Below are 11,883 nucleotides of genomic sequence, written 5' to 3' on the forward strand. Positions count from 1 at the left end.
ATGCCCTTTGTCCCCTTTACTCCTAATAAGCATGGTGGGTGCACACACAGACACACACACACATACATGACACTACAATGCATGTCGACTACAGGGAACTATTTACACAGCAGGCTCCAGTCCAACCTGTCATGCTACTTGACAGTACTTCCAGCACTACAATATACAATGGTACCTCAGAACTCAAACTTAATCCGTTCGAGTTCTGATCGAATTCTCCCCATAAGGAATCATTGAAAACCAATTAATTGATTCCCGGCCCCAAACAATTATACCTAAATATGTTTTTTTTAGCATTTAAACACAAAATGAACAGCATAAAACAAGAACAACATATACTGTACTAAACACATTTAAGTACATTTATCAAAACAGTAATTTGTAAAGTAAGAAAATAAATGTATCCAAACAATGTGTAAAGTTAAAAATAATAATAATAATAATAATGTGTCCTGTCACGATCGTCCGCTCCTTCCGTGTGCCAGCTGTTTCTGGTTGTTGTCATTCGTCCTATGTATTTAGTCCGCCTTTCATGCCTTGTCCACACGTACACGGGTATATTTTAAAACGTACCTTTTTCTGTACGTCAAGGGCTTTTTTTAGAAGACAATGTTCGTGTGGACGGGGATTTTAAACGGAGGAAAAATACAAACGTTTTTTAGAATTAGAATTAGAATTAGAAGCTTTATTTGTCATTGCATAAAATACGTAGTATTAAACACAACGAAATTTAGAGTTGCCACTCTTAGTCAGTGTTTTAAAACCAATATAGTTAAGAATTAACAAATCTGCCCCAAGGCAGCCTACCCACACTCACTCATACACTCCCCCCAAACCTATTCACTCCTCTCACCCAAAACATTAGTCCCCACCTTCCAACCAAAACAAGACACTCCCCTGCACAAAGGTATAACATCATAGTAAACGTAACAGCATCAGACTATCAAATGCCTGTTGTTAAAGTGCGAAGGTGATGAGGATAAAGTGATCAAATACAATTTCCAGAGACATACAGTAGTTAATCATTGCAGACGGTGGAGGGAGGGGGGGGGGGGGGGGGATTGGGGTGGTGGGTGACCAATGTCTGCAGAGGGATATTGTTTTTGTTAAGTGAACGTATGGCCCAGGGAAAAAAACTGTTGGAAAGTCTTGTAGTGCGGGCGTTTAGTGACCTGAACCGCCTGCCGGAGGGAAGCGGGTTGAACAGGTGGTGGGCTGGGTGGGCAGAGTCTTTGAGAATGGACCTGGACCTGGAGAGGCAGCGGGATTCGGCGAGCTTTTCCAGGGAGGGCAGAGGGTGGCCTATGATCTTTTGGGCTGTGTAAATGACCCTCTGCATGGCCTTCCTGTCTGCTGCTGTACATCCCGCATACCATACTGTGATGCTGAAGGTGAGTATGCTTTCGATGACTGTCCAGTAGAAGGACACCAGCAGCTTCTGTTCCAGATGGTTTTTCCTGAGAATTCTCAGGAAGTGCATACGCTGCTGGGCCTTCTTAGTTATTGCTTTAGTGTTGGTGGACCAAGTGAGATCTTCGGTGATGTGTACCCCTAGGAATTTAACTGACGCCACCTGCTCAATGCATTCCCCGTTAAGATTCAGTGGAGCATGGGCAGTGCGTTTGCGTCTGAAGTCTATGATGATTTCCTTGGTTTTTAGTGTGTTGAGAAGTAAGTTGTTTGATGTGCACCAAGTTGCAAGTGACTGCACCTCATCTCTGTATGCTGTCTCATCGCCCCCTGAAATGAGACCGACCACTGTGGTATCATCTGCGAACTTTATGATGAGGTTGGAGGGGTGGATGGGGGAACAATCTGATGTATAGAGTATGTAGGAGATGTATTTTATATGATACAAACGTTTTAAATGTTTTTCCCAAAGAATGCCACCTTTTCAATAATTCTAGTCGGGTCAGCCCGATCCCTCTTTTTATTTTGCATCATATTTTAAAATAAAAATGGCAACATGTCATTCAACAGATTTTGCTCTTTTTAGGTGTCATTTAACTGTATTTAATAACTGTGTTTATATTTTGGTGTTTGAATAAAAAAAAAACAGGTTCAGGAAAAAAAACTTGTGTAGGTGGAATATGTGTTGGTCTATTCATTTTGAGGTTTTGGGGGTAGCGCAGCAGAATCACGTCTAGAGTAGGGTGACCAGATAATCCATGTCAGGGAGGACACTTTGAGCTACTTCAGGTTTTACAAACTACTTTCAAATTGAAAGGCTCCTGTGCTCGGCTAATTAGTTCAGCTCTTCTTGTGCTTTGACTGGTTTATTTCCTTGACTGAAAGACTCATCCAGCTGTTTCACATTAACATTAGTGACACATGCATGATTATAGGAGACTGACCAATCAGCACACAGCAAGAACTCAGTGCTCAAGTGAAATCCAGGTCCGTTTAATTGAAATGGTAATTTACAATTCCTGTCCTAGCTCAGAGTGTCCTCCCTGACATGGATTATCTGGTCACCCTAGTCTAGAGCATCACAACGAATATTAATAACATCTAAGATAAACCACATTATTTAAGGGTAGTAAAAAAATTGTACATTGTAGACGTGTGATGTAATGCTCATTTCGCGCGTGCTGTAGGGCTTGAAAGCAGTTTTTGTCGGGTAGGAAAAAAGGGCAGAATACTGGCCGTGCCGGAATGTTCTATACCGACTCCATACTCTCCTGGGCTGAGTGTGCCAATACCGGGAGAATAAACACCTGGAAGCATGGATGTGTTTGTCATTTAGGAAGCAGGAAACAGATTGTGCTGTCACAGTGTTTGGTCAGAAATGTAACAGTTTAAAAAATGTACAGAATGTTAGTGCATGGTTTGTGTTCTCGACCAATAATAAGCTTTAAGTTAATACTTAGAAAACAATTGGCTAATGGTAGTCAATTTATGTAGCAGCTATCAAATAGGGTGATCGGTGTTGGAAACAGGAAGATGGGGAGGTGCGAAGGGCTTTGTCCTACACATGGGGATGTCCCTGGCAAAACCCTTGCTTTGTTAGAAAACGCCAGAATCGCAACTTAAGTAGAAATTGTACTGCTGGTTAGCGGACGCCCCGTGGATAACAGCACACGTTTCGTAAGATTGCTGAGCCGTCTGTCTGCAGAAGATGTTACTATGGAAAGGGAGTAATTGACCAAAAAGAGTCACGAGAGCGTGTCAAGAATCTACGAAACAGAAGAAGCGAAGCGCTTAAAGTGAGGTGCGAATACAGTCGATGGCGAGATCGGGACTCGTTCGACACGGCACATTATCTAACTGCACTAGCTGCTGAGCTGCTTAACTTTTCTGCTGTTAAATTCCCCCCCGCAGTTTAATCATTCGGTGTTTTAAAATAACCCTCTTTTTAACAGTCATCACCAGCACTAAAAAAATGTAGCCTATTAATGCGTAAAAATAGTATCAATTAAACCTAAAAAGTGGATCACATAGATCTCCGGTGTGTGTAATATGTAACACTTTGCCATCTTGTGATTCCAGGATCAGGCCGTTTCCCAGCGTCTACCGCGTTGCCACCGTCCAGTGGCCGGACCCCCCCACACCCGCACCCGCACCCGCCCCGCGGTTCACGGCCACGTCTCAATGCTATTCTTTGTACTGACATTCTGAGACCCGAGACTCTCGCGCAAAGGATCAGTCTCCGTCCATTGATGATCTTCAAGGTCCTCCGTAGAAAAGGACAAGACAGATTACTTCAGCTATAGTAACGTTTTTCGAGTCTTCCCGGAAAACCATACAAAGAGGTGCGTATTTATGCTCTTTTTTCGATAAAAAATAATCGAATTGTTTATACGTGCATCACGTTGCGTTTTACATTAAGAAAAGGGGGCGCAACTATTTATAAATGTGCGGTCGGTCCCGTGACTCGGGGCTCCCGTTTCAGCCGCTTTTTTAAACGTCAAACTTTATGTGCTTTGCTGGGCTCTCGGTTAGAAACTCTCGCCATCAGTATAATTGTCAGGGACAGCTGTCCGTCGGGGAAAGTTACGAATTACAAACATGAGTAGCGTTTACGGGCGCTATTTACGGCATCCCATCATGTCGACCGAAAGTACTGGCGTTATTACAATTAACTTGCTTTTTGCTTATATTGTTATGTTAATCTCGACACTGAAAATTCAGAATTTGAAGATTTGTATTTCATCTTTTTTTTTTTTTTTTTTTTTTTTTTTTTTTTTTTACTATGGTACAGAATACATTCTTAAACCCGATCGAGTTCGCAATCCACACCATCATTCTTCCTGATTACATTAAAGCGTTTCAATTAGCTTACAGGGAAGCAGTTATTATGTTACCAATTAATTTTAATAGAAAGTAACAATTACCTTTTTAGAAAATTAAGGCTGATTTTGTTGATGGAAGTCTTTTACCTTAATAAACATATTTTAGTAATTCGGGGAAAATGCTTTCTAACTATATAGGCGAATACTTCAAAATTACTGTTAGGGTTAAATTCTTATTCATTTTGTAGACTTTAGCTTTACGTCCAGATGCAGGTAGTTTGAAAATAAGTGTATTTTTAATAGATGTTATTCGCTGCTGTTTAGGCAGGCCTGCCATTATGGTATTGAATCCAACACGTACATTCTTATGCTGCTAATTATGTTATTAACCGAAAGCACATCCATTTATAATAATCGGGTTTACGGAAAAGAATGTTTTACACTTTATTTGCTTTTGAATGTAGAGCACAAGTTTTCATTTTTTAGGTTTGTGAAGCACGATGTGTTCATTTTACTTTCGAAGTCGACGTAATAATACTGTCTTTTCCTGGATGAATTTTGGAGGCAGTAGAGCAAATACGCAAATGTGATATGATGCTGATTCACGGTCTGCTCTGAGAAAAAACCGATCCAATGTGCCGAGCTTATTTTTCAGTCCACATTTTAGAGAGGAAATAAGTAATATGTTAATGCAACAACGGGCATTCTTTTGTGTACTGCATTCGTGGGTTTCTTGATGTCCAACAGTTGGTCCATCACAGAGTGCAACACGAACCTCGTTTTTCGTTACCATCTGTCTTATTTACTCTTCTCTGTATCCTATGTATTTTCTGTAGATACCAAGACTGCCATTTTCTCAAACCCACTTTCTCCTCTCATCTCTCTGTTGGCCTGCAGTCTATTAGAAACACTAAAGATTCCCTCAGAGGGTAATAAGATACTGTATATGAGTACAATGTAAAAGGCAGTCAGCCATGTTTGGCATTAGATTTCTTTCTTGTAGAATTATGTACTTCAACTATTGCTTTCTCTACTTTGACAAGGAAAGTGCGAGATAATAACAGTGTAGAATAGAATTGCCGTGCTGAAAGCAAAGAGGCAACAAACATTATATATTCAGACAATCGAGTACAAAATATGGATAATGGATGATTGAAAAGAGTTGCTGAGATGTTTCTTTATAGACCGTTCATTGATTGCTGCTATTCTCATACCAATTATTAAGAAAACAAAGAGGGCATCTTTTATTGCAAGGTGCTGTTCAATAGAATTATACTCTGTGTTAATAGGGGATGTGTAATTTTTATTTTCCTGCCAATCAAAATTTGTAAGACAATCATCCATCCTATTGATGTTAACGTGCACCCATCAGAAACTCATGAAACTATCACATAATAGTGATTATGTTCACTAGGAATCATACAAACTTGTTAGTGACCTGTTGGTATGATGAGTGAAAATGTTCAATAATAATTTATTGGTGCAGATTCTTACCATTACCGAGTAAACTCCTGAATATTTGGCAAAACTTAGCAAAACACCCTGAGTTGTATGTAATGTTCCAGAATGCGGAATAGATTTTGTTGTATTAATGACACACTTTGGAAATCCAGTAGAACACGATTCCCTTGTCAGGATATCAGGACTCATTCCTTCTCTGTAGTATTTTATGGGGCTTCAGAACATACACAGAGGGATTCTTAACTCTCATGTGGAGGTTATACCGTCGGAAAACTGCGATGGCCTTTGTGGAATGTCAGTCGATTAACCACTTTTCTGTGGAAGTGCTCTTGGTCATATTCGTGTAGGAAAGGTCCACCTGTGGTCTAGTTTCTGCCTCCTAAAATGTCCTGGGACTTGGTGGAGCTCATGATGACTTTGAGCTAAACACGCCAATAATATCAAGTTTAAAAAAAAAACAAAAAAAAAAACGTTTGCAGCGCACGGCATTGCACTCTGTGTTAAATAAAATGGTATTAAATCCAAGTAGGTTATACGAAATTATAATCCATTGTATTGTAGGAACACTAGGCTATATTTAAACTATATGAATACTCAGTTTTAATCCCTGTTTTTGTGCAAATGAATTTTGCATGTTTGTTTGTGGGGAAAATTTGTCATTTTAAAAAGAAGGTTGTTAGGTCTATAAAATACAATGATAATATTGTGGTTTAAGCAATGATTTATGACTGACAATTTGGGAGGCGTATAGTATTACGTTGTACCGTATAGTCCGTATAGTGTTACTTTGTACCATTTTTGTCCAAAATGAAAAACCAAAAGACACAAAACAGCTTAAACATTAATATATCCTGGATTCATCATTATTTGCACAGTGGTAATGGCAGTAAGATATTCTTGGGTTTAACCTGAAGCATTATTAACACTGTACCCTGTTTACACACGCAATACACTGTCTTTGTATGTAGCCTCCATATTTGTACTGTCCTGTGTTTTCACGCTTAATGTAGCATGAAAATCCTCCCCTTGACACTTGTGGTATGTATGTTGCACCATGGGGCTGTGCAGATACAAGTCATTTTAGTGTTTAAGCAACTGGGCTTGACTTCCACCCAGGAATGATGAAAACTAAACAAGGAGTTGCAAAAGTCTGCTGTTAAATCGGCCAAACCTTCTTCAGCTTTGGGGTGGCTGCAGGTCATGAATTACTCTGTTAGGTGATATCATCCACCCCCACCCCCACCGCCCGAACCTGGGTGACCTTTTTTGGCCATGGATGCCTGTATATGCTAGCAATTAGCCCCTTGAGCTGGATTGAGGGGAAATTGAATGCACGCAACACATTTAATGGCCTAATGATGCAACCGCACTGAATTGGCTCAAATAGAGAATAGAATTTCTCAAGGCAGAACCAAGAGGCTCCTTCCCTGACCTTCTGCGCTGCGATTGATGCTCATTTTTTCATGCCTTCACTGTCCTGTGTTTTTCGCACTTCATGTAGCATGATAACCTTCCCCCCCCCCGACACTTTGTGATATATATGTTGCACTGTGGCCTTGTGGGGATGGATGCTGTGTGTGTGTGTGTGTGTGTGTGTGTGTGTGTGTGTGTGTGTGTGGTGGGGGTTACAGATTGAGTGACAGGGGCCCTAAAAAAAAATTATACTCTGTTGGGGGCCCAAAATCTTTACCAGCACCCCTGCCTGGGGGATGCTATTTCCTGCCACTGTATCTGTGTGTGGATGGGGCAAGACTAAGGCCCATTTGTCTTGACATGGTTTCTCTCCTTTAGCACTGGCAGGGCGACAGGGCAAACTGAGGTGTGGCGACCTGCCGGCGATGCTGCGCTGCAGGCTGATCCCGTCGGCGGTGGTGACCGTGGTGCTGCTGCAGGGCGTCGCTATGGTGCTGATGTTCGGATGGTACGGGCGCCTCATGCCGTCGGAGTCGACGGCCCCGCGGGGCAAGGTACACGTGCTCCTGCTGTCCTCCTGGCGCTCGGGTTCCTCCTTTCTGGGGCAGGTGTTCAGCCAGCACCCCAACGTCTTCTATCTGATGGAGCCGGGGTGGCACGTGTGGACGACGCTGCGGCAGCCGGGGGCGCGTGCCCTGCGCATGGCGTTGCGCGACCTCATGCGCAGCATTTTCCAGTGTGACCTGTCCGTACTTGAGGCCTACACACCAGACCAGCGCAATGTCTCCCACCTCTTCATGTGGAGCCAGAGCCGTGCCCTCTGCTCGCCGCCCGCCTGCCCCCTCACGCCCCGCCACTCCCTCAGCGATGAGGCTGAGTGCAGGCGCCACTGTAACATACGCGGCCTGCAGAAGGCAGAAGAGGCCTGCCACAGCTACAGCCACGTGGTACTGAAGGAGGTGCGTTTCTTCGAGTTGGAGTCTCTATACCCGCTGTTGCGTGACCCCACCATTGACCTGCGCATCATACACCTGATCCGGGACCCGCGTGCCGTAGCCAGGTCCCGTGGGCAGGCCATCAGGTCTCTGCTGAGGGACAGTGCTCTGGTGCTGGAGAAGGGTGACAAGCCGGTCACCGACTCAGACCTCCACGTCTTGCAGGAGGTGTGCCGCAGCCACGTACGCATCTACGAGACCGCCATGCTGAAACCGCCCGATTTCCTGCGCGGACGTTACAAAATGGTCCGTTACGAGGACATGGTGCGCGACCCGCTGGCGGAGGTCGAGGACCTATACAAATTCGTCGACCTGGAGATGACTCCGCAGCTCCAGGACTGGATCTACAAGGTGACCCACGGCAAGGGCAAGGGCTCGAGGAATGAGGCGTTCAAGATCACGTCGCGCAACGCGGAGGACGTGTCCCAGGCCTGGCGCACCACGCTACCTCACAGCATGGTGCAGCGCATCCAGCAGGTGTGCAAGGGCGCCATGTCACTGCTGGGCTACCAGCTCGTGGACAGTGAGAAGGAGCAGAAGCGCCTTGACCTGGATCTGGTGGCGTCGCGCAAGCGCCACCACTTCAGCTGGCTCCCTTCAAAAACGACTCAGTTGCCCATGTGGTGAGGTTGCTTGCCCCAAGCAGACCTCTGGCACTTTGACTCAGAAGCAAGAATGGTAAAATGCATAATGGATATGCATTCTCTGCATGGCCCCTGTTGAATCACTTACTTGCTGTTTTTCTGCTTACATCATTTGGCAATGTGTCGCCCTCTGGTGGAGACTCATGGATCTACATGTTTGTACCTATGTACACATGTACATACAGTTTACACAATGCACATTGAATATATGCACTGTTACTCATGTGTTTTATAGATTTGTAAAGGATGTAAAAAAAAAAAAAAAAAACTCTCGCAATGCACTCATTTTGTCTGAGTTTTTTTTTTTTTAACCTTTCTGGTAGACGATTAGAAACCTTGGATTTTCGATGATTGGGGCTTAGTTTGTCTGCATCACTCATTAAGTTTTCTACAGGGATGAAGGAATATGTTGATTTAGCTTTTTAAGAATTCTGTTTAATATTTAAATGATAGTTTGATTTGCAGGTACCTGCAGTAAAGGGAGGGGAAAGTGGAAGATCTGGAAATGTCTCATACAAAACATGCAGTGAAAAAGGAGAATATGCAGATGTGCATTTTTACAGAACTGTCTGCATCACACATGATATGAAATTATTGAAAATGTGGCCTGATGTTTTTTTTCTGAAGAGATGAATAAAGAATAAATTAATGCTTTTTATGCAGTATTATTACTTTTCTTGGGGTATCCCGGGAAAGTGACGTTTCTTTGGCATACCATGTGAAAACATTGCATAAAAATTCTACCTTTTCGTTAATTGCAGTAAGCATTATGAAATGTTAGCTTACTGTAGAAATAGAGTGTAGAACAGTATATAGGAAGTATGTAATCAGTCAGTACACTTTTTTTTTTTTTTTTTTGTCAGGTCGGGAATCGATGGCGATTCTCTCCTTCTGTTGTCAAAACCTGACAGGAACAGAAACAAAAACTCCTCAGTGAAAGAACTACATGGGTCACACTTCTACAAACAAACATGAGACACGGTGGTATTAGCACAACACCACACATTCAGTTAACACAGACGGGTAAAATAAAATTCATAACACTAACCCAAAATCGGACCACGGTATAGAACTGGTGTGATGAGACATTATTGGCATGACTGTAGCATTTCATTGTGCGGGGGGAATGAGAAATAACACAATGGACAATTATTAAATCATAAAGGGGGATGCAAACACCTCGCTAGAGTATGAATTAAAAGTGGCGAGGACTTGCGTGAAAAAGGCACAAACGTATTGCAGAAAAGGGCTGAAGCCCATATCCAATACACATAACAAGCAAGTACAGAGAACATCTCTGTCAAGTATGGATGTAAATGAAAAACAATCACTGTAATTATATACAGGATAAACCCGGTAACGTATGGTCATTGGTCTGTATTGATCTTGAATTGGCTTGTCCATCTAAATTTGATCAATACATTATCAGTTGTGGACAGAAGATTGCATAAATGTGTTTTTACACTTGCAAGTAGCTGTCTTCATTGTGTTTATATGCATGTCTGCTCTAAACATGATTTGCTGTTCAGCCTAACAATCATCACTTTTTAGAACTCAAAATGATTATTAATGTTAGGGTATAATACTCTTTCACTTCCCGTTGTGTTTTTTTTTATTATCACAGTGCTACAGTTATCTCAGCGTGTAGCCTAATGTTAAAAATTATTTAATGACAATTTGCAATACATTTTGATTTACACATTTTTAATAATGAGCTTTATTTAGACAGGTTGATTCCTGTATTTATGATCACATTCATTTGTTCTTTGGGAATTTGTAAAAAAAACATCATTTTCTGTTGCATTCAAGCATTTTCCAAAGAACATTCTGAAAGTTTCAGAAAATATAAACAGATTAGCCTGTTCTAAAGGAACATTGTGCATTGCCTTTATGATACGTCTCCACAAACCACAAGAATCTTTGTGTATATTTCTTAGTGGACAATGTGACTTTTTTATATTTACTAGGCAAATATTGGAGTTTTGTAGCTAACATTTATGATCTGCTCAGATCAACAAGCCAAATGTGTTTTGTTCAAATATTCACCATCATCCCACAGGGGTGTGGCTTTGCTGCTGGTCAGAAACAGTGGGTACATTCATCCAAGATTATGAAATGAGTATGACTTTGGTTTGTTCAGGATTTATAGGGTCGTAAACGGTTATAAAGGCCCAGCTGCCACAGTAAAGGATGTTATGTTGTAAAAAATGTGCGTAACATCTGAACCAGACTAACAGAACAACTGTACTTTGGAATTAATTTTCTTATCTATCCACCCATTTTCTGCCACTTAGGGTCACAAGGGCAGCAGTCTAGGCATGGATGTTCAGACCTCCCTCTCTCTCCAGCCACCTCCTCCAGCTCCTCCAAGATGTTCCCAAGTCATCTGAGAGATATAATCTCTCTGGCATGTCCTGCATCTCCTCCTGGTTGGACATGCCCAGGAGGCATCTTGTCCCTGGGCTGCCTCCGCTGCACTCTCACAGGAAAAAAGTACCAATTTGTATCTTGCTTGTCACTGAGGCTGTACCCTCAAGGGTAAATGTACCTTTTCAGATATAGAAATGGACTATGAGACCATTTGGACCATTGATGGAAGATCGATGGAATGGGAAGATCAGGCAGGGGCACACTGAGGAGCACATGCAGACAGCAACATCGATGACTGGACTGGGGATTGCAGGACTGAAGGACTATTTATACGGGCCATAAAAATTTGAGCGGATTGGATTGGTCTGAATTGGGGGCCCAATATGATATGTTTTCATGGGGACCAAAATCTTTAGTGACGCACTTGGTCTGGACCCTTCCTCTGAGTGAGGGATGGTCCAGATACGTGCCCTGAAATGTCAGTGTAATATAATAAACTTGGGGGAAAAAAACGTTAAACGGTTAATGACGGCTAATTAATTGTTAGGTATATACATCATACTAGAGGATGCGTGGAAATTACTTACATCTGTTCCAGACCAGTTACTACCTGACAAGTCTTCGGTAAGCTATACACTATCGTGATAAGCAACGATCCTTACGAAGAACGTACCTTATCATGGAAAAATGTAAATCGCCACATTTGAACTCCAAGTTGCCATATAAAACAATTTCAGCGATTATTTTAAGTGTTCAGCGGTTTTCGTT

At 42.3% G+C, this 11,883-nt stretch overlaps 1 protein-coding gene across 1 annotated transcript; it reads left to right on the plus strand.

The window, feature by feature from the left end:
- Positions 1 to 2,925: 2,925 nt before the first annotated feature.
- On the plus strand, positions 2,926 to 9,399 carry chst6 (carbohydrate sulfotransferase 6). Its single transcript, XM_023827056.2, has 3 exons — positions 2,926 to 3,211; positions 3,490 to 3,752; positions 7,485 to 9,399. Exon 3 carries the CDS (start codon positions 7,532 to 7,534, stop codon positions 8,726 to 8,728), a length of 1,197 nt encoding a protein of 398 aa, XP_023682824.1. The 5' UTR covers positions 2,926 to 3,211; positions 3,490 to 3,752; positions 7,485 to 7,531; the 3' UTR covers positions 8,729 to 9,399.
- Positions 9,400 to 11,883: the final 2,484 nt, after the last annotated feature.

Source organism: Paramormyrops kingsleyae, chromosome 13 (assembly GCF_048594095.1).
Source record: "Paramormyrops kingsleyae isolate MSU_618 chromosome 13, PKINGS_0.4, whole genome shotgun sequence".
Taxonomy (NCBI): domain Eukaryota; kingdom Metazoa; phylum Chordata; class Actinopteri; order Osteoglossiformes; family Mormyridae; genus Paramormyrops; species Paramormyrops kingsleyae.

Excerpts from the sequence above, each read along its gene's own strand:
- chst6 (XM_023827056.2), top strand. The coding sequence starts at position 7,532 with ATGCTGCGCTGCAGGCTGATCCCGTCGGCGGTGGTGACCGTGGTGCTG.